We start from the raw sequence: 21,032 nt of genomic DNA, 5'->3' as shown, positions 1-21,032 counted from the left end.
GAATATGTGATCATGTGTGTATATGGCATCAGAACTTAAGAATCAATGTCATCATGATAATCAATCCTTATTGATTATCATGGGTGCTGTTATTTTCTTTTCAAATTCTCTCAGCTCATGAAAGTTTCATATTCACCTGTAGTTTAGCTTCACACCTCAGTGATTAGACAATAGAATTTTATTGCTTGTATCTACTTCATCCCACATACAACTCCCTACATTGTATTTCCCTTTTGGAAAGAATTTTGTGGAGTTGCCCTTCTAGATATTTTGCTTCAGTATATTTTTAGGACAAAACATAATTTTACTATTTGTTACATTGTATTAATTTGTCTTTCCCTGATGGAATTAGTCATTTTCAGTGTAAGTTGGAAGTTAAATGAAATCACAATTTTGAGGTAGTAAGAGTTCAGTCCTCAAATGGGAAGTTTGGACAACAGCTTGAAAGGCAAATGGATATTGCATGAACTGACAAATCTTTCCTGATAAGTAAATCTGCCTTATAATAGATACCTAACTCACTGTGGTAATTTAACTCATAGCCTTGCATTTCATTCAATATAGTGAAGGGTGTGTTCTCCTTGGAATTGTATTTTTAGCCTTTATTTTACTTTATCAGCTTCTGCTTCATATGGCTATTTATGACCAGGAGGTAAAGTAAAAGAAAGCTTCACATTGAAGCAATCCTGTAGGCTAGCATGTGTCCATTCTTTTTGCCAATCTGTGAGTTTACCTCAGTTTTGTTTGAAAAGCTCCAAAGTGCATCTTGAGTATAAGTTTCAGTGCTTAGATTTGAGTTCATATTTTGATAATTAGAGATGCGGGTCTCTGGTCCATGCAAACTGTGACCTCCTTGATTCAAACCTTTCCCTAAATGTGCCAGTGTTCTATTGGCATGCTTGAACTCTGTTCTGTCTTACCTGTCTTCAGGTAATTGTTTTCTCCATTAAATAAACTTACCTGTGTAAACCATGATACTTCATACAAGTAATTAGGCAATAGGATTTTGTTAATCTGAAATTAGTTACTAGAAAACCTAGATTATTTTATTATACTTGTTTCACATAGTCTGAATTGCTTACCATAAATTTTGAAATGCTGGGGTTTGTAGTATTAGAGTCAAAACACAGTGAACTTGGCCTCATGGATTTTTTAGAATTGTTCTATAGAACATAGTAATTTGGGTTTCTTTTTAGATTCTAGGGCTTTAAAAATAGCTACATGAATCTAAACCCTAAAGTACAATTAAAGTGAAAACCACATTAGCTACTGCATGCTAAAAATGAAGATCCAGGGTAGGCATGGTACATATGGGAGAAGTCTAGACTGTAATATGACCACAGGACATGTAAAATACAGATTGTCAATATGAGCCCTTCTAAATATGTTAGAAATTTAGATAACACATTGTAATGATAGCTCATGAAATCATTACCTAAACCAGCAACCAGTGATCTGTTAATAACATCTGTAGTGTTTCAGTTCTAAGTACACCATAGCAGTCCTTTTCAACAGCTCTTGTTGCCACAGGTTTGCAAGTTCTATAATATTGTTGTATATCATTCCACAGTGCTCAGTCCTGCTTTTATGTGTATCCATACTCTTCCTTTTGTTTATTTCCTTACACTGCAACCTGGTCTGGCTGCTCTGGTTCCAGAGTTCTCTCCTGGAGGTGTACCTCGCTCCCTTTCCCCTCTCTACCTGGAGATAATGTTCCCTGTCCTCAGCAAAAAGTGTATGGTGCTAATTTTGTCAAAAGAAGGTTTTGGATCCTATATGAGAACATAGGATATCCTGAGTCGGAAGGGACCCACAAAGACATCAAAGTCCAACTCATGGCCCTACAAATCCTACCACTGCCATGTGTTGCAGCCTTCACCATTGGGTAAAAACTCCAGCATAACATTCTCGTTTGCCAGGATGGCCAGATTGACTTGGAAGGAGGAGATAGCCTAGGAAATCCATCAGCTCACTTCAAACACCTCTGATATGTGGGCTTTGTTGTGGTTTGTTTTATTTTATAATATATAGTAAGAAGGATTCTGATGGTATTAGTAGTTCTGTAGTTCTGACTGCTTGTGTAGATGGGATTTGTATTTTCTTGTTAGACCATCAAGATTTATAAATCCAGCATGGGCTGTCCTAAGAATTTGCAGATATTTTCAGATCTGATTTCCTGTTCCATTTGTTGTAGGTCTCTGCATGGGGTGGTTATGTTTTCATCATCAACCTTATTCCACTGCATGTGTTTGTTCTGTTGCTGATGCAGAGGTACAGCAGGAGAGTCTACATTGGTAAGTTCTGATCATTGCAAAGTCATTTCCAAATACTTAAACATGAGATGCAAAATTATTGTACCAATGTGTTTTGTATCAAGTGGGTGTTAAGTAATTGCATATCAGATTGAGTTGTTTTGATTTGATTACTGATTATAGTCAGTTATTTTCTACAACATGGAAATAAGGAGTTGAAACATATTCACACTTCCAAAATTTTGTGTATGTTGCTGCTAATTAATTTTTTCATTTCTAGTGCATGGGAAAGAAAAATGGGTGGTTTGATGTAAAAGAACCCTATTAATATATTGTAAATATACATTGCATGTGCCTTTAGTAATTTTTAATATTTTTTCTTTTCCAAGTATATAAAACAGTTGGTATTTTTGAAAGTTATTCAGCAGAAATTATGCAAACATACAGATAAAGACACAGGAAATTTTAAACAGCCATGTAAGTTTTAGATCACTAAGAAAAGGTGTGCACAGTAAGAGTCTGTCCACTCAATGGGAATCCTTAAAATTTTATTGGATTAACTGGTCAGCCTTCCTTCCAGTTTCAGGAATGTGTGAGTAAGGATCCTGGGTGCCTGATATTTAAATTCTGTGTAAACTGTTTTTACTGACACTTTACCAATAAAATCAGTTGGCCATGATGGAGGTGTGTGAATGGAATAATTAGTAAGCAGTTCAGGTATTCAGAGATTTAGAAGTTAGCTGGAACACTTTTAATGTGAAGCCTTTACCGTAGGTAGGTGGAGAACATAATGTGTGCTGAAGCATAATCACAAAGCATTTCATATTTGTAAATATATTTTTATTTCTCACTTTAATACTGTTTTCTTTGTATTTTCTATTATTTTAATGCCTTTTTTAGTCCTTGCTAGAGAAATTACTTTAAATACATATATGTGAACCATTTTATAGCACAAGAATTGCCTAATTTACTCAAGTTCGGTTTTGAATTTTTGTTATCAAATCTATAAATACTGCTTCCATACTTCTTTGTTACTCTGTGTAATTAAGAATTGGAAATTCATTAAAATTTTAAAAAGAGAAAGAAGAAGCTCTAACCCATCTTTAATTTCTAATGTTAGTATTAGTTAACTTCTTCACTAACTACTTCTTTCTAACTTAAGGAGAAAGTAATTTATCTTGTTTTCAATTTAAAATTGTTTTATTTAATATTTTCATTTTCTGATCTCTGTGAATTAGGCAAGAGAAAATTAGATCAACTAATTATAAAATCCTGAAGCAATATGGTAGCCAGAAACAATCAAGAATAAGTGCTCTTGCCTTTACAGCTTTAAATTAACTAGTCTTTGAACTCATGTGGGAAAAATAGTACTGCATTCTCATAGGAATTAAAGGGTTTGGCAGATGTTTGTTTTGCAAATAGCTGCAGTGTTTTGAGATGTTATTACCCTTCAGCAGTGAGGGATATGTGCTGCCATGGAGTTGTCAGAATGAAAATGTGATCAGTGCTCTGCTGTTTCATTGCAACTGCTGTCTTAATTTAAGCTTTCATGGGAAGCTCTAGAGAAGTCTGTGCATCTCACATTACTATGTCATTTCTAGGTTTGTTTAACAGGATGTTTTTGTAAACAGGTAAGAATGTTCAAGCACTTCTGAGAGGAGATTTGAGTGTGCTTCACCTCCAAACTATTCAGATAGGGAGAAGAGTTTACAAAAGCTCCTTGAGGCAGGGAGAATAAAGATATTTGGGGAGTTTCTGTTGCAATTTCTACTGTGCCTGCAGCAGTCTTATAATTCTTAAAAAACTTACCATGTGTAGCTAAAACTTTTGAAAATATTGTCAGCTGACAATAGCTAGTAAAATCTACATTCTTTTTACTGTTATGGAGAATTGTGGGGGTTTTGATTTCTAGATCAGTTGTTTAAATTTATTTCAAGCTAGCATGAGCCATTTTATGAAGGCTGTGTTAAGTTTAATCCAACTTAACATAAATGTAGAGAACAGTATTTGGCAAACCCAAATTTTTTTTAAATGGTGGTGATTTCCTAGTATATATTTCTCATAAGAATGCTCATGCACCAAAGAAAAGGTTAATGGGACATGAGTTATATATCTGGGAATCTAATTCAGATTCATGTAATGAGTAAAAATTTCCAGAATGTGAAGTTTGCCAATTTTAAAATATTTTAGGGCTGGAAGGCAGATGACCTTACAAGCCAGATAGCTTCTGACCCATTTGGCATCAATAATGATGATGCTACCTCCATTTGAAAGCTCAAACTGTGCATTAATTTTTTCATCTTGACAAAGGCCAGTGCCTTTCATTCAGATCCTCTAGTTTAATCATTATGAACAAGTGCGCACAATTCCAGTGTATTAACAGAGAGCTGAATAACCTCTTTATTCAGATATAGCAACCATTGATATGATTTTTTATTATTGGTTTTTATTTTTATTATCTCATATGTTTAGAAAATAAATGATTTTACACTTGGAAGGGTATAAATTTATGTTATATTTTCATACTTCAATTTTATAGTTTTTCATACAATTTTTTAAGGTTCTGCATAATTATAAGAATATTTAATAAAACACATGAGGATCTTCCAGAATTTAAAACTTAATTTCAATAATTTCATGTTATATCTCTTGGATTTTATCATTAAAACAGTGAACAGGCATATATTTGTATCAACTACTTGAGTATTCTAAGATTTCAGATTGAATGTTTATTTCTGGTGAGTGTAATCCATTAATTGAAAGTATGTGGCCTGTATATGATTATACACTCTGGAGAAGCTTTTCAGTAGGTCTTTCCTGTGTTTGTGTGGTGTACTGCAGATTAAATTCTTTCTAAAATAACTATGCACAGTAGGTCAGAATAGTTTTGTTGTGGAGTTGGTCAAAGTTATAACCCTAAGGACAGCATGCAGGAATCAAAATTAACTTCTTGGTTTTGCAAAGACTGTGCAAACTGTAGAATATAATAGAACATGAAAAGCTTATGGTAATATATTATCCTGATGTTTCTAAGTTCCTAGAAAAATTGTCATGTTGTGTAAATTACCTTTTTAAAAAATCTTTTCAGTACCAAGCACTGTGTAGCTTTTTGAAAGAAGTGGGAATAAGGGATTGTGGTGGGGGTGGGCAGTGCATATAGCAAGTGTAGCAGTTGCAGGACTGGGCTTAAAAATTACGATATACAGTGGTCTAACAAATGTGAAATGTAGTGATTTATGCCAACCATTGAAGTTCCACAGGATGGCAGTGTTGTAACAGTTGCATGGTACAGTAAATGATTTATGTTGTAGTGAATTCTTCAAAAGTTGAGCTTCCTACAGGAAAAATGCATTTCATTCACTTACTAGGGCATAGGTGAGTAGCTAGGCCAAGCTGTGCAATACAGGTGCTTGAAAGGGGAAACCATCACTTCTGACTGGTTTGGACCTCAGACAGTGCCCTGGGAGCATAATCCCTCAGCAAGACCACATAGGTGCTATGGAAATTACACCACTGCTCAGTGATGCACTCCTCAGAACTGATCTCATGGAGGTTCGTAAAGGACTCTATGAGAACAGGTTATCTATAGCCAGGATTTGTAGGAGTTTAAAAATCTGAGAGGTGGATTATTGCTGTTTTCCACCGAAGGAACAGAACTTCATTTGGACTTTAGGTTGGCTGGTTGCTTCAAATGCAATCAGCCTCGTGGCTTTTCAGATTTGGTATTTTTATCTTCCCCTTCCATCTCTTCTTCACCCTGTAATATTGAGGACCAAAACCCCTTTCAAAATAAAGTAAATGAATGTTAATGTATATACAATAAGCATTCATATTAATAATAGTAATTAATTATGCTCTTGGCCTCTATTTTCTGGGGGTTATAAATCCCCAGGGTTGATACAGATTGGCAATACATATGCTTAATATTAATTTTTAATTCTGTTTTTATGTTTCTTGCATTCCCTCTGCTCTTGTGTTAAATAAAGACCAATAGTGCCTGTTTGCATTTTCTAAAGTAGTGGAATCTTAAATGTTTTGCTTTTTTGACGTCTGGTCCCTTCAATTTCTCCTCATATAGAAAGCTTCCTATGTCACTTGTTATTTGAGAGCTCTTTCTACCCATGATTCTCAAAACCAAGATGGGAAGTGAAAACCTTTTTCAAGCTAGAGAATCTTAGGTAAATGGCTTATTTTCCTAGGAGGAGATAAAACAGTGCAATTAGAAAGAACAGTACTCTGCTACATCCGCTAAGATTGATTGCAATGGACAGCTTTATTCTAGTCAATGAAGGAGAAAAGTAATTAGGACGGCTGAAATATTTAGCACAGTAGACTTCTGTTCTGGTGTCAGTGAAGTTAGGGGAGAAGATGGACTTCTCTTTGAAGATGAAGACAATGCTTTTTCAAATGTGTATTAATTTTGTTCCCATCTTTCTCTTCCCCTCTCCTCACATTTTTCTCTCCTAGCATATAGCACTTTCTACATTGTGGGGTTAATATTATCAATGCAGATACCTTTTGTGGGATTTCAGCCAATTAGAACAAGTGAACACATGGCAGCTGCAGGTAAGAAAATGAAACTTCTGCATCCAACAGCCTTCCTAACACAGGAAAACCTGAAACACTTGCAGCTTTGTTTCCTTGTATTAAAAAAACCACAGGCTAACAAAGCAAATTGCTAAAGAAAGAGGTACAATTTAGTGTCTGTTGGGAAGTTTTCTTTCCAATTTACACATTATCCTCTTTTGTGTGAGTTAATGGAGGTAAAATGCTTTCAGAACACTGGATCAATTAGCATTCTGACAAGTACTTACTTTACACATTGATAATCTCTGCTGGTTTGCAATATAATGTGGCATGCACACATTGTACAATATAAACATTGGTAACACAGTTTTTACCGAGCAATTTGGTTTTAGACTTGGTAGTCTTCTGTAATTTTTCAAATTTTTAAATACAAATTACTTAAATTACTAATCAGGAGGATGATTTTTAAATAATCGATTTCAATCTTGTTTGGAGTTTTTTTTTTTTATTTCTTTAAGTTGATTTTTTGTAGTTGTTGGCAGTCAGACATCTTGATTTCTTGACAGCAATAACCTCTGCTAACAGTGAGTTTAATTATATGCATTGTTTGTATGATATAATTCAGTTTGTTAGATTCCCCAGGTTTTTTTCTTACGTTTAGTTACTTACCAGAATGTATTTGGGACAGTGATGGGACCATCATTAAAATTTAACACAAAAATGCCTTCAAAAAGGAGACTTGAAACAATCTGAATATAATGGAAAAGAAAAAAATTACCAAGCCAGATTCAGGTTCTGAAGATTTTTTACATTTATTTAGTGAATAGAATTTTTGTCTTTCTGTAGGAGTTCAGAACTAGTAAATTTCACTGTGTACCTCAAATTCTTTGTTAATTTGAAGAAAGATTATACACTTTTCTTTTATTTTATTCCTCTGCCAGCCAGCATTGAATTTTTACTTTTGAAAGGATTCATCAGTGGATTGATCTGAGTATAGACCATGAAATTAATAATAACTGAAATACCATGTCCAATTTCTGGGTTTAATGTTAAACTCTGAACAGCCTTTTTGAGTGTGTCAGGTGCTTCACCAGTGAATTCTGGTGTTTCAATGCTAACTTTATATAATTCAGTTGATATAATGCTTACTTGGTTTGGTTTTCTCTTTCAGTAATTCCTCCTGTTTTATTCAGTAGCTTAGTTTGCATATATTTATGTATTAGCACTGTGTGTTGCCTGAAATCTGTCTCTTAATTTTTCACCACGTCTAGCTAGGTAAGTTAACCTGTATTCCTGTCATAATCAATGCAATCTGCTTTTCAGGTGATTCTCTCCTTTAGAATATTTTATCTCATTGGAAGTTTCTGGTTTTGCAAGTGTCATCCCTGTTAAGTATTAAAGGTTATTTGTCAGAAAGTGATGTTATACTAGTTTCTAGATGTTAGGGTGTTACTTTTTGCTTATTTTTCCAATTCAAATATAGGCAAATATGCTGGTTGCTGTAACAGCTGTACTGCTCTTGAGTATTTAAACAAAAACTTTCCTCTTTCCATAGGTGTTTTTGCACTGCTGCAGGCTTATGCATTTCTGCAGTATCTGAGAGACAGATTAACAAAGCAAGAATTTCAGACATTGTTTTTCTTGGGCGTCTCACTAGCTGCTGGTACTGTATTCCTGAGTGTCATCTATTTGACATACACAGGTAAATAAATGTGAAACTCATTTACCTTTACAGCTTGTAAGCCAGATGATCAACATTTGGTTTAGCCTAAAGTAGTTGTTTCAACATTTTGGACTATTTAGTAGTAGTTTCATTTTTGTTACTTATGGTATCATAATTCCAAAAGAATTCTTAGCATCTCTGTTTGTTTCAAAGTTTTCTAAAGCATGGTTATTTGATTTGCTTTTCCATGTGTAAATTAGCAAGGTTTTCAGACTGGCATATCAAAACAAAAATTGGCTTCTAATCTCAGCATGCAGCAAAATATGTATTCAGTTGCAGTTCTTGGGAAGTGTTGATTTCATCTTCTGAAATTCACTGATCAGTATCCCTGCTTCATCAACTGGAACAGGCCTTGTTCCCTCAGCTTCTGACAGGCTGTGAGATCTGGGCTCCTGAACGACCTCACAATGCTCTGATCTCTCTAGATTTTCTTAATACTCCTCTTGTAGATGAGGATGCCCACATTTGGACCCTTTATCCCAGTATCTGGAAGAATGAGCTTCAGGTTTTGGACTGAAATCCTGCCTGCCACAAGGCATGTTAGCCATTCTTTTCAATTTAGCACAGTTCCTTTTGGCCTCTGAGATATTTTTACTTTCTATGAACCAGCAGCTGGACCCCGATCCATTGTGTACTACCTTGAGCTTCTTGGGACAGCCAGTTTCCAACCACTCAAATGGCCCATTTGTCCTGTCCATTCTTCTTCAGCTATTAATGAGCAATGAAGAAAACATTCATCAATGCATTTCAGGCAGCTGTGTTCCATGGTTTTTCAGCAGCTCAGGTTACTGCCCTGTAGGTTCCCCCATGTAACTTTCTGCCTTGCCTAGAGGTGCAGCAGTAGCTCCTCTTTTATAGCAATAGTTCCCAAGCACCCTCATCACCCAGGTGAGGATGGTGGGTAGCTCTCATGTTGACCTAGGCTTCCAGCATCCTCAGCTGTCTACCTCCAGAGAGTGCTGACAGCTCCTTTTTCATCTGCACATTGTAGATTGGAAGCAATCTTTTCATCTGAAGACAATCTTTTCATCTGAAGGGAAAAATATGTCATGTATTAGAACATTAACCACAATATTTAAATGTTTAAATTAGATACTAAACTAACACTTCAGTCAGATTATACTAATTTTGAATATAAGATAGAGGGAAGGCTTACTGAGTCACACACAAAAACTTGGGTAATAATGAAAGGATTTAACCTTCTCTTATTACTCCTTGTCTGTATCTGTCTTCAGGAGGAGCTGAAACAATTGCAATGAAAGTGGAAATAAAAATTTATGAATCATCTAAAAACTTTTAATAATAATTTTTCTCTTTCATGTAATAATTATAGTGTTTATTTTCATCTCATCATATTCAACTTACCTAAAAACCTTATTTTATCAAATAACATGTAAAGCTTATCAGCATGTCTAATAGCAGCTTTTATGTTCCATGCCACAAGTAGATTCACCAGAAGATAAATAAAAGGAAACCAGCATTTCATCTAGTGTTTGTGTTTGGGCAATTAAGTGTTCCCAGTTTCCTGCTCTGACATCTCAGAAAAATGAAATACTTTATCAATTATGTTTTCTTTTTCTCATACTCCTTCACAGAGTATAGTTTGCTGTCTGTCATATTATTTGAGAAATATTTAGTATTGCATTGCTTTGACTTTTGGAAGTGTGCATGTCTTGATACTCAGATTGTACTTAACAAGTACAATGTGATCCTGTAAGTGTGTTCTAAAACCAGCTTTCTTCATGGCTGGTAGATATTATAGCCTGACTAATGCAGTAGGTATGGTTCACATATATTACAAGTTCAATGAAAATTTCTTTGGGTTTGTGTTATAACTTGAGGGAGTGGAAAAATTATTTCATTTAAAAACCTAGGCAGCAAAATGGTTTTTCTTCCTCCTCCTCTTTTTCAGGTTATATTGCTCCTTGGAGTGGCAGATTTTATTCGCTGTGGGACACGGGGTAAGTAAGGATATAAGATTTAGATATTGGTAGCATTTTACTGAAAACTAATAATAATTTCCTCTCCTCATCCCCAAATCCATTTAGTATTTCAGTCAAGGAGAATCAGTTATCTAAAGAGAGTGTTTGTAGTAGCTGTTTCATGGTCTTTACAACCACTTCACTAATTCTTCTTTGAAAATTCTTGCTTCTTGGCAAGTCTTTGAATATATAATATGTATTTTTCTATATGAAACTGTAGTGTATATGTCAGCATGAAATAACTGAAAGCTGTGCCAACACTTGAGTACACATTTAAAAATTATTAAGAGTCTTAACTATTTTCCTTGTGCAATACTGCATGAAATCACAAAAATGTTGCACATATGATCTTGCATTTTGCCTCTATATTGCGTCCATACATCTGTTTTGTATATACAGATGTCTGCTCTGAACAATTGCTTTATTAATGTGTGTTTTCACAGGTAAAAATCTTGTTAATATTTTGTTTTAGTTAACCTTTGAAAATACTATGTTGGATTCTTTAGCCAACCCAGAGAAAAGGAATAAAATGGAAAGTATTTTTCTCATAAATATTTTAAAGTGAAATTAATTTGCTAGATTTTTTTTAATATTTAAAGCAAGGCTAGAACAATTTCAAACTTTGTGTAGTTCCGACTTTTCAGCTCATCCAGAATCCAGCTCATACAGGATTCTGTCCCAGCTCTATAATAAATGTAGTAGAACAAATTTTAGTAAAGAAGCCTCAATATATAGATTTTGTTCTTTGCCTGTCTATATATATATATATATATACACACACGCATATATATATGTATATACAAAACATTAAACTTTTGAGGGCTTGTCTACATTAGAAAAACATATTGTGTTAAAACACACAATACAGTTTTGAATGAGAAGTAGATTCTCAGTGAAGAAAAGGACATATGTTTGATACCTCACCATTCAATCATGGTAGCACCCTAGATTAGGTCCATATGTATAGTTGTCTCTAATGTAGAGCACAGTTTTGTCCTTGTCTGCACTGAGTGTTTGACATGTTGTTTAGATGACATGTGTTTCCAAGTGTAGACAAGGCCTGTTTTTTTCAGCATCTAAAAGAGTGTGGGTGCATCAGTAACTGATCTGGTATTTAATACTACAATTTTTGTTACTAGAAAAATGAAGATATTCTGTGTAGAGGTTTTGAAATACAATGTTGAAAATTTATGAGTTCTACTGGCATTGATGATTCTCTTCAAAAACATAGTAAAGGTGCTTCCATAGCTATGTGTTTCCATTTTGGTTAATTTGGCTTCATATTTAGCCATTAACAAATTAAACATCTATCATTTTAATTTTCTTAATTAGTATGAAAATAATTGTTGTTTTAAGTAACTATACACTAAATGCTTCCTAGATACAGTAAGGCCTGGGGACTTCTTTGGTATAAGAATTTAATCAGATTTCTGCTGATTAGGGCAATTTCCATTTAAAATTGAAATGCTTCCTTTGAGATGAATTTCAGAATTCCTAATGTTTACAGGTTTTAATAATTTTATCTTTTCAAAATAATTTGAACTGAATTTTTTTTAAAAAAGGTATGCGAAAATTCACATCCCGATCATTGCCTCTGTGTCTGAGCATCAGCCTACAACATGGGTTTCCTTCTTTTTTGATCTGCATATTCTCGTGTGTACTTTCCCAGCAGGGCTGTGGTTCTGTATCAAAAACATCAATGATGAAAGAGTCTTTGGTAAGAGAAAATATTTTTAAATTATTTTGAAAAAGTTTGCCTTCAGTTTAATTTTACTTTGGTTTTGTTTGCTCAAAGCTGATATGTGGCTTGTTGTAAAATATTGTTTAAAAGTGGTGTGTTTAAAGATGATTATTAAGAGTTGCCTGCACCCAGCAGTCTTTAAAAGAGTTTATAAAGGTGCAGAGGTTGCTAAAATGGTGATGGAGTGTAGTCCCAGGAGGTGGGATGCAGTCATTTGTTGTCAGTTCTGCAGCTGGAGTTGCACGCTCTAGTGGGATACGATTCCACAGAACTGGTCAGCTGGAGTTGCATGCTCTAGTGGGATATGATTCCACAGAACTGGTCAGCCAGGAGAACAGCTCTGTGTAAAGGCAGGGTCCCTTTGGGCATCTTGCAGTCATCCCATCACAAATTATTCAAAATGCCTTTTCTTTTCAGGGTTTCTGCTATTTTAGTGAACAGAATCTCTTGCTTTGGAACAAGTGCTAGATAAGGCACAAGCCCAAATGGAAGTGTGGGATCTCCCTGTGTCAGTGACAACTTTTTTGTTTTTGTGCAAAGCTGTATTGTGACAGCCAGCTTCTGATTTTGAATGAGGCTTGTAAGCAGTTGTAATGCATATGGAGGAGTGAAGATCACTCAGGTCTTGGACTTTTACAGAGACAGGAGGCTCCAGGCTAATACAGCTGCCTCTTAGGCTACCTAAGACATGTGTGGGCTGTAGGAATGTTTACAAGGAATGTTTGTCAAGTCCAGTGCTGGGCAGCTTGCTTTCAGGCTCCTACTGAAGGCTGTACCTTCCATTTAACACAGCATAAAGACACCTATGAGTGAGGATGGAGAGCCAAACTGCCTCACCACAATGTAGAAAATACTTACATGATGTAATCTGGTAAATCAGTGTCTCTTGATCTCTGTGGCAAGTCTTTCACAAGAGGATATTTTTAAACTGTAGCAGATGAGTCTACCACAATGAAACCACTGTTGGATATTCCCAGTCAGTGTATACAGGATTGTTTGGGGTTTTTAATAATGTGTTCTTAATGTTTTGTAGTATTCTGAAAATCTTGGTTTATGTTTTGTGGAAGACAAAGTGGAGGTAATACTGCTCAGGAATACTTATTTCAGAATAGGGCTCGTAATATCATGTTATTTATCTGTGCAGAATTATAATGTAGACAAGCCCCCAATTTGTCCACAGATACCTCTAACTTAAATCAAAATTTAATATTTACATGAAATAGTAACACTTCCTGTTGCTTTTTCAGTTCTAATAACTTGTTTGGTCTAGAGCTGTTCGACTTTTTTAATCAAATGAAGTTACCTATTATTCCAGTAGTATTGTTGGTGTATAATATTAAATTTCACTAATAATGTATCTTCTGACACATTACTAATGAATATTGAAAATGGGGTTGTGTTATTGTTAACAGTTGTTGAGATGAATCTCAGGACGGGTTTGAGGCTTCAGAGGCATAAATGTTAATTCAGCCGTATGTCTGTAAATTAAAAAGCAATGAAATGCAAGATGCACACTCAAGTCTTTATACACACAGATGCTCAACCCACTTCCAGAAGTAGTTTTATGGAGAGCATGTACGTGTGCAGTCAGAGTGAGTGTTATTTTCAAAGTGTCACCATCAGATGTATTTCCTTGCAGTTGCTCTGTATGCAATCAGCGCTGTTTACTTTGCTGGAGTGATGGTCCGCCTGATGCTCACTTTGACTCCAGTGGTCTGTATGCTGTCAGCAATTGCTTTCTCCAATGTCTTTGAGCGTTATTTGGGTGATGATATGAAGAGGGAAAATCCACCAATAGAAGACAGCAGTGATGAGGATGACAAAAGGAACCCTGGCAACCTGTATGATAAGGTGAGGGGAAGAAGCAAGAGTTAGAAAGCTTGAGTTCCAGTGTCAAGGATTATAGAAGTTGTCATAACAGATACATTTGTGTTCGTTTAGGCAGGCAAAGTGAGGAAACATGTGTCTGAGCAGGAAAAAACAGAAGAAGGACTGGGTCCCAATATCAAAAACATTGTGACTATGCTGATGCTGATGTTGTTGATGATGTTTGCTGTTCACTGTACCTGGGTAACCAGCAATGCATACTCCAGCCCCAGCGTGGTTCTCGCCTCCTATAACCATGATGGGTAAGTAAGGTACAGTCTGAAGTGATTAAAGGGCAAAAGCCTTTTTTACTGCCATTGTGTTAGCAATTTGCTTTGCCTTCTTTAAATCACTCCTTATTATATAAAGGAATTGTGACCCGAATAAAAAAATGATTCATACTCTAATTTTCAAAAATATACAATTTCTGAAATATTTATTTATATATATAAAAATAATCCTACCCAAAGCCAATAAAAATGATGGTTAAAAAAAAAGCCTTGGAGTGAACTGGGAAAACTTATTTAAGAATATATATTTGACTGGAAATGCATTTAGTCATGTCTTCAAAAGCAGTCATGTCTTCAAAAGCAGTTCAGCTTCTGGACCTTCAGCTGTCAGAAAGTTCAAACTTATGACTGCTTGTGACAAAATCCCTCAAAGAGAGCTGAACTCCTAAGAAAACCTTTATTTGTGAACCCAGAGTTACCATGGTGCAGTTAATTTGTTGGTAGTATTTGTATTTCATCAAAAATGAACTGTTTTGCAGCACTCGGAATATCCTGGATGACTTCAGAGAAGCCTATTACTGGCTCAGACAGAACACAGACGAGCACGCCAGAGTGATGTCGTGGTGGGACTATGGCTACCAGATAGCAGGAATGGCCAACAGGACAACCCTGGTTGATAACAACACTTGGAACAACAGCCACATCGCCTTGGTAAGGGCGGCGGTTTTCTGTGGAGCACAAACACCAGAATGTTTATACTGCAGTCCAGTATGAAATTGCAAGTGTCTCTTAGGATGATTGGTATTAAGGAGAAATTGCATAGAGTGAGAAACACAAACGTGGAAGGAACATACTTCTTTCATTTCTTAAAACTCAAGTATAGGGATCAATTTTGCTTCAGAGTTTTCATTTTGTTTACTTGGAGCTTCTAAAACTTGACTTCCACTTCAGTTTCTCTTCTTTTCTTCGGGGGAGGATAGACAAAACCTAAGGTAACCATTCCCCTTGGGATTAATCCTGTAACAGCTGGTACCACTGCATTACTGGCCTATCAAAGTAAGGATCCTTGCATTTCAGCAGTGTCACTGCTGAGTGGATTTCTGAATGGCATGTGAAAACTGACAACAAGACTAGACAAATTTTCAGACATCTGGAAAATCACAGGAAGTGATTATTTATGACTAGCTATGGAACTGTAGAAGACATAATGCAATTCTAGCTTCTCAAATTTGCAGATAGGTAGACAGAATGACTGCACCTTTAATTTCTTTCACTTTTGAGGAGTAAGTTTAACCTTTGTATGTCTGCTTAAGGCAGGGTGTTAGTGTTGCGTGTGGTTACAGGGAACCACCTTGGGCAACTTGTGCTGTGCAATGACTTGTCATCAATCACATTTCTTCCCAGAATGTTTTGCTACAAGGGCAGAATGGGGGAAGGGTTCAAGAAACTAGGATAATTAGGATAGTTTGTTGAATTCTTTCTGTCTTGGGTCAGTAGTGAGTACAGCTGTGGATCAGATCTGCCAAAAAGCAGTGTAAAAAGTCAACAAATTACGAAGCAGTGCTTTGAGCAGAGTCCCAAAAAAATGTGTACTGGGGGAAGAGAGATCACACGTCCACACTTTTTACAGGACAGGAAACCCACATTCAGCTAGAAGCAAGCTTGGGATATTGATGGTGTTAATATCAGTCCAATGTCAGTCAACATCATTGCCATGTACTCTGAGGCACTTCTAATTTGGCTGTTGATCTGATAGTATTGGTGTGTTTTAATCGGCACTCAGCTTTGATATCTCTGTGTGCCTCCCTCTGCTACAAGAGGTAGAAATACAGATACTGCATCCAAAATCACAGTTTCTAGCAGGACAAGGTGCATCATGTGCATAGAGACTGTGGAAGTCATCTGTGTTGCCTGAGCACCGAGTCATCTGTGTTGCCGAAACCACATACAGTTGCAGCAACTGGCAATAATGGCTTTCAGTAAAGAATTCTCTCAAGTGTGACTGCTGCATTGTCAAGTTCCATTTTGGAATGAAGACTCCATAAAGGGGGACCCAAGCAATAAATATGTGTTGTGGCCAATACCTGCACTTGTGCTGTAAACAAGGCATGCCCTGGAGATATATCCAGATGATTTTCTCTGCACAGAGATGGAAACTGGCAAATAACCTCACATTAATTATGATAATGGCCAAGAAGCTGAGCTTCTTAGTCTTTTGACAGCTTGCTGCCTAAGCTTAGTGCTCTCTAATTGCATTCTTAGCTGAATGTTAACAAGTCAGATGCAGTTTTATGTATATTGCAGTTACTTCCTTAGACTACAGCAATACCTTACTATGCCTTAAGTACAAGAGCTTCAAGAGCAAACAAAACTGCTGAACTGCATGCCAGGTGCTGATCAAATTCTTTTAAGTGTGGGAAGTGACCAGGATACAAGAGGTGCTGGATACAGCTCTAAAAAGTTTTATTCTGACATTTTATCTGTGTAGATTTACCTTGAATTCAGTACTGAGGGTGCCTGTGTGCTACTTAGTGCAATGCACAATGGCTACTTCATTAATTAAAGAGCTCAAAAAAAAAAAAAATCACATTTCAAATAAATTGTACACTTTGGGCTGTGTCTAAAGCTTAGAAAATAATTTGTAATTAGGTATTTTCTGCAACACTTAAGTTTTTGGTAATACAGTTATGACTTGAAAAATATGTAGGTGCCACAAAAAGAAAACCTTTGTTGCTACATTTCATACTCAAAACATTCCTTTCAACAGGCAGCACTCCTCTTACAGAGGAGAAGAAATTTCAGTTTAGGCTGGGCTTTAGGATTTATAAATATTCACAATGGGTTTTCTTTATCTAGAATGAACATGTTGGCTTTGGTTGACAAGTAGGTATTAGAGAATCACAGAACCACAGGCTGGAAGGGACCACAGTGGAGTCACCTGGTCCAACCTCCCTGCTTCAGCAGGGCCATCCTAGAGCACATGTCACAGGATTCCTGGGCTTTGGTCTGGCTGTATTGATTTGTGGAGCTGTTCAATAGGCAGCTATGCAGAAATTTAAGATACTTTTGTAATGATACAGGTGGGAAAGGCAATGTCATCAAATGAGTCTGCAGCCTATGAGATCATGAGAAGCCTGGATGTGGATTATGTTTTGATTATTTTTGGTGGTGTGATTGGCTACTCTGGTGATGATATTAATAAGTTCTTGTGGATGGTGAGAATAGCAGAGGGGGAACATCCCAAAGATATACGGGTAAGTGGAACCTCTACTTTTTGGGTTTTTTAAATCCCTTTTCTTTTTGTTATCACTTGTATGGGAGTGGTCACTACAGTGGAGGGAAATCTCTACTACTTAATTGCCATTTTATTTGAAACGTGTGCTGGGCTTGTTTTTCTAGACTAGTAGGAGTGCAGTGGCCTGTAGCCCAGTTTCAATGTTTTTGATTCTTAAAGGTCAGAAGCATCAAAAGCATTTCACATTTTTGCATGATAATAAAAACAGGATTTTTTCTGTAATTCTTGTCTTTATGTCTCTGTGTGCATCATCACATGCTTGAAAAAAGTAGGAGCATTTACACTGATTAAACAGCATTACAAATTTCTTCAAACTCTGTAATAGTAGGAGACAAGTGAAAGTGTTAATATTGACTTATGTAGAGTTTAAGCTGTTCAAACACCTCTGAGATTGCAGAAGTCTGTAGTAATATTTTCTTAAGCCTAACAAATACTCCTATATATTGAGCACAGGCTTAAGGGAGTAGCCCATGTGCATACTTTCATCTTGTACTTGAGATGAAAATGGCAGAAATGTTTTGTTTAAACATGGAGAATATATGAAGTTTATAGTGACCCTGCAGATCTTGAATATTAACAATACAGTGTTCATCACCTTTATGAAGAATAGATGCCCAACTAGATTTTACAGGTTGAGGTAACTTTTCCAGAACCACTTAGAGTGATGTGACAAAACTTCTAACAGCACAAAATAAAGATTTAGGAAAACTGATCCATTGGGGTCTGGGTTACAAGCAAGAAGTTTGCAACTATTTCACCTTTAATGAGCACCATTTCTTAACATTTTAAGGTTACCTTAAATCAGCTTTTAAACTATAATAGCCACTTGAGATTCTTATGGGTCTTTCTGCAGGGAAAGGCATGAGAAATTCCCTTAAGATATTAGTTTGCATTGACTCTTTGTATCTTTTTTCTCTTTAAAGGAAAGTGATTACTTTACCCCTCAGGGAGAATTCCGGGTAGACAAGGCAGGCTCTCCAACTTTGCTGAACTGCCTCATGTATAAAATGTCCTATTACAGATTTGGAGAGATGCAGGTTAGTGCTACAACTTCTTCTGAATCTTAACTGAAATGTGAGAAAACAAATAATATTTTGATGTACTTTCTATCTTTTAAATTAAGCATTGCTTGTAGTAGCAGAATCTGCAGTAAGAGTGAGCTTTACAAATTAAAACACATCCAGTCATGGTCTGCTGTTTATAACCTTTAGCAAAAAGCATTTCTGCTGTTAACCCACACTTGCAGTTCATTTCTTGGTGTCCTTCACATTGCCCCAGATGAGTATCTTGATTGCATTATGCTGTGTGCTCACTAAAGCATCTACTGTGACATTGTGGAGAGCTTTAGATTTGTTTGTTGTTAATAGCAACATGCAAGTGGAACTATTGGCTGTTTAATGTCTGTCAGAAACTACATGATTTCCATCCAAGTCACGTCAGTGTATAAAACAACACTACACCGTATAGTAAGGGCAGCAGTTGTCACTCCCCTTTGGGAGCACCAAACACAGGGATGGAGCTAAACCTGTTTGGTTTTTTCCTTTCCCTTCTTTGTTGTCCCCCACCAGGGGCCCTTCCTTCTGATGTATTAGCACAAGAATCCTTTTTTCAGTGGATTTACTAGTAACACAGCAGGGCCAAATTTAACTGATAATTGTGAACTACTTCTTGATTACATGGAAAACTGTGGAAGTGCAAATTATTGCAGTATAGGCAAGAGCACAAAGGCAGCAGCTCTGCTGAAAAAACAGTGCAGGCTGCTGCACCTCAGACTGTTGAGTTGTTTCATCTCTGAATGCAGACAGGGTAGTTTTGCTGAGACATTGAGTACTGTCTCCTGTGACAGCTGTAGGAGTAAGAATGGATTTGTCCCTTAGGATCTCAAAGGTTTTTCTGTGTAATAGAGTAACCAATGCAAGAGAAGTGTTGCCCTTTGACTTGGGCCAGCTGAAGGCATTGCCTTATAGTATGAAGTTTCATAGTTTGCAGTGATTGGTGTTCTGGGTTTTGTCTCAAACTAACATGCAACTTTTAATTTTTATAGCTGGATTTTCGGACACCCCCAGGATTTGACCGTACACGCAATGCGGAGATAGGCAACAAAGACATTAAATTTAAACATCTGGAGGAAGCCTTTACCTCAGAGCACTGGCTTGTTAGAATATACAAGGTCAAACAACTAGACAACAGAGAGACACTGGATCATAAACCTAGAGTAACCAACATTGTACCGAAACAGAAGTATTTGTCAAAGAAGGTGGGTTCCCAGTGAAGTAACTGAAAGGGGTCAGGAGTTTATTTTTAACAATGAATCTCATAGCTGGTGAATTATATATTTCCACTAGCCAGAATGTTATGGATACTGTTCATGTTAGTGTCCAATATCAGACCTGCCTGCTGGTAATAATTGTTAATTTACTGTCTGCTTTACTTAAAAGCATGTGAAGACAAAAGGCTAGATTTTTTTTAGGCAGAATGCTAACTTGACATAGAGTGTGTCACTGGCTGTTACAACTCTTAAGTCTTCATGTAACTGAAAGTATAATCTCTAAAGTACATCAATTCATGTTTCAGTAACTATGGCTCACTAAGTAAATGTGGAAGTTGCTTTCTGACTTTGTTTGAAAGTAGTGATGCCTAGAAGTTTACAAATGGCAATTTTGTATGAAATAAATTAAATATGAGACTTTTGTTGATGGAACTTTAGTGTCTGTCTGCTTACTGCTTGAAGTCATCTTCACAGTTTTAGTGTTTGTTGTGCTGGCCTCCTTCAGCCTATTAAGAAAGGCCTGTTCCCAGGGGAGTCGGGGGGACTGTTAGCAGCCCTCTCCTTCACAACATCTGTTTTCTATATATTCAAATAGATGTTGCAAAAGGAACTCCAGAACCCTGTCTAACAAACCAGTATAGACAGTAGACTTACACTGTGTCATGGAAATAAAAGTAAAGAACATTCTCTGCAAATAGAGAATGTTAAATGTAAAGATGCTTATTTCTGTGCTTTGATGAGAAGTACATAAAATAAGGCATTTGGGAGTTGCCACTGAAGCTAGACATATCCTGAAATTATAAGCTTTGTTGTGCCTATCATACACTTAACATTGTAGCTTTTGATCTTAAATGACAAGGCTGTATTTATCTATGATAGATGCACCGACCCCAGTTGAGCCTTGGATGTGTAAATTTTCTGTCTAGAAGTTGATACAGCTTCTGAAGGCTGCAGTACAAACAGGCTCTACTTCCCATTAAGAAATCAGAGAACTAGTGCAGAGTGTGGGGCAGATGTCCAAGCTAGGATTTCTTAAATACATTCCAAGGGATCCTTAGTAGCTAGTTTTTCAGCAGTTGGTTCCTTACCAAAATTCAGTCCATGTCCTATCACGTTAGGAATGACATCATTGAAGCTCAGAGATACA

The 21,032-nt window shown here is 36.4% G+C and overlaps 1 protein-coding gene across 1 annotated transcript in view; it reads left to right on the top strand.

Annotated features, from left to right (window-relative positions):
- STT3B (STT3 oligosaccharyltransferase complex catalytic subunit B) overlaps positions 1-21,032 on the top strand; it is a 50,857-nt gene that overhangs the window by 27,486 nt on the left and 2,339 nt on the right. The window contains exons 5-15 of the mRNA XM_021525867.3: positions 2,195-2,294; positions 6,720-6,818; positions 8,335-8,481; positions 10,415-10,463; positions 12,047-12,201; positions 13,865-14,076; positions 14,167-14,354; positions 14,861-15,032; positions 17,402-17,575; positions 18,540-18,653; positions 19,661-19,873. Of these exons, the coding sequence (XP_021381542.1) occupies positions 2,195-2,294; positions 6,720-6,818; positions 8,335-8,481; positions 10,415-10,463; positions 12,047-12,201; positions 13,865-14,076; positions 14,167-14,354; positions 14,861-15,032; positions 17,402-17,575; positions 18,540-18,653; positions 19,661-19,873 (1,623 nt within the window). The remainder of the gene's footprint in view (positions 1-2,194; positions 2,295-6,719; positions 6,819-8,334; positions 8,482-10,414; positions 10,464-12,046; positions 12,202-13,864; positions 14,077-14,166; positions 14,355-14,860; positions 15,033-17,401; positions 17,576-18,539; positions 18,654-19,660; positions 19,874-21,032) is intronic.

Source organism: Lonchura striata, chromosome 1 (genome assembly GCF_046129695.1).
Source record: "Lonchura striata isolate bLonStr1 chromosome 1, bLonStr1.mat, whole genome shotgun sequence".
NCBI classification, from domain to species: domain Eukaryota; kingdom Metazoa; phylum Chordata; class Aves; order Passeriformes; family Estrildidae; genus Lonchura; species Lonchura striata.
This window is presented reverse-complemented; position numbering and strand designations above follow the sequence as displayed.